We start from the raw sequence: 2,224 nt of genomic DNA on the forward strand, positions 1-2,224 counted from the left end.
TAAATTGCAATATTCAGTAAAATATATTTTAAGTTATATATTTGTTTTATTCATCAAAACAAATTTAAATAAAATTTGGCTTTTAACATTAATTTTAACGTAAAATATTAAACATTAAATACAAATATGAAAATATTATATACCAAATTTAAATATTTAAATATAATCTTTATAAAGTTTCAATATTTTAAAAATAATTTAATTTTTTTCAACTTTCAATACTTCAATATTAATCATAGAAATTTTCAGTACTTTTAAATTAGTTTTATTTAATCTTAAAATTTTATGCATTTTTTTTACATAAAAATTTATGACATTTATATCTTGATATGAGGCTCAAATTTTTAGAAGCACCATTGAAAGGGTGTATTAGCAAAATGAATTAAATCAAAATGTGATGGAATATAGATTAATGAATACCATTAGGTGATCTTATGGGAGTGGGAAAATTTCCTTTTCTTTAAACTCCAAAACTCTTAAATTGCAAAGATTTCTCATACATGTGTTTGTTCTATAATAGAAAATGTAAACATATAAAGATCAGCATTTGATGGAATATAGATTAATGAATACTACAAGTTATGAAATGAAAATCCCATATCAGCTGGTTAACAAAGCGATAATGGGTGGAAGATCAAGTGAGCTCCAAAGTGATTCACCATCATGATTCCCACTTGAAGATGGCTCCACCATATCCATTGAACTCGATGAATAAAATGAACTTTGTGGGCTTTCCTCTTGTTTTGGTCCCAAATCATCTTGCTTCTCCCTTTTGTTGTTATTTTTGCATGCATTTCGAAGTGCTGACAACTGTTCTGATCTTCGTTCCGCCATGGCAGCTTCTGAACCAAGCTTTCGCTTCAAAAGCTCTGGGATCCCATTGAATGCATAGAGTGAAGCTGAGAATTTTCTTTCATATGATATCATCGAGTGTTCATCTGCTAGAATCTCGGCCGCCATTGGTGGTGCTTCAAGCTCTTCAGCCAACTGAAATGGTGAACAGGAATAAGATGGCCCAAATCCAATCTCATCCACGAACTGGAAATCCAATGTCCCTTCATCCCCCAAATCATCATCATTAGAGGGGGAACTCCAATCCAATTCTCTCGTGGAACAGTCTTCGTTATCAGTCAAACACGATTCCACACTCGTTGCATTGAAAAGTTCATCATTCGACATCGAAAAATCCTCAAGGACATCAAGGAAACCATGGTTATTATCATCCTCGACCTCCTGCAACAATGGCTGCTGGCTAACACAGGCGTTGACAGAGACACTAACAGGCGGTGGTGAAGGAGTTGGCAATGGAAAACACGAATTATTCTTAGCTTGAATCCTTTGAAGAAGACGATTACTGATCTTTGAAGAAAGAGCTGGAGTTGAATTCATTGATGATGAAGAACAAGGCCAGAAATTTGTTCTCGTATTAGCACCACGAAGCAAGCACGCGGCTTCATCGTAAGCCCTCGCGGCTTCTTCAGCCGTATCAAAAGTGCCCAACCAAACCCTTATTTTCTGTATCGTGTCCTTAATCTCCGCCACCCATCGACCCGATGGCCTTTGCCTTACACCAACGAATCGCTTCCTCGCCCTCCTAATACCGCTGAGACCGGCGGTTGCTGCGGCGGCTTGTTTCACCATTTCATCCCAACCCATTGTTTCATCTTCTGTTGCCATATCTGTAACCACCTTTCTCTTCCTACCCATGGCTTTTATCTTTTTGAAGCTTTCTTCTGTTTCAGCTATGGCGGATGGAATTTGATGCTTTGAGTCTTTTTGAGCCCTGTATTTATATGGAAAACAAAATGAAAATATTAGATACTGTCAAAGGAAAGGAGAGGTTTGACAAGGTCTTAATAATATACATACATATATATACATAATATTTGAGCTTCATAAATCCAACACAAATGGATGATTTGTAGCACTTCCATTGATGATCATGAATAAAATAAATAAGTTAACGTGTTTTGTTTCATTTGAGGCTATTTTTTCCCTGACCAAGTCACACAGGATCTTTGCTTCCATTTGGTTTGTTCTAAGCTTTGTTTTCAATAATATACTCATTTTTTAATGTGAAAAAACACAAGTAGACCAGTTTTGCATCTTCTTTTAAGGGTTTTTTTTATAGGATAATTATATATATTTAGTTGGTTTATAGTAAAGAATTGGGTAATTTACATCATTAGTCATTAAATTATGGGTTAGTTTTTATTTGGGTCAT

The 2,224-nt window shown here is 34.7% G+C and overlaps 1 protein-coding gene across 1 annotated transcript; it reads right to left on the reverse strand.

The window, feature by feature from the left end:
- Positions 1–514: 514 nt before the first annotated feature.
- Positions 515–1,756, reverse strand: LOC107892816 (ethylene-responsive transcription factor ERN1). The gene has a single exon (XM_016817860.2). It carries the CDS (start codon positions 1,705–1,707, stop codon positions 601–603), a length of 1,107 nt encoding a protein of 368 aa, XP_016673349.2. The 5' UTR covers positions 1,708–1,756; the 3' UTR covers positions 515–600.
- Between the last annotated feature and the right edge of the window lie 468 nt (positions 1,757–2,224).

This window comes from Gossypium hirsutum, chromosome D09 (genome assembly GCF_007990345.1).
Source record: "Gossypium hirsutum isolate 1008001.06 chromosome D09, Gossypium_hirsutum_v2.1, whole genome shotgun sequence".
Classification (NCBI taxonomy): Eukaryota; Viridiplantae; Streptophyta; class Magnoliopsida; order Malvales; family Malvaceae; genus Gossypium; species Gossypium hirsutum.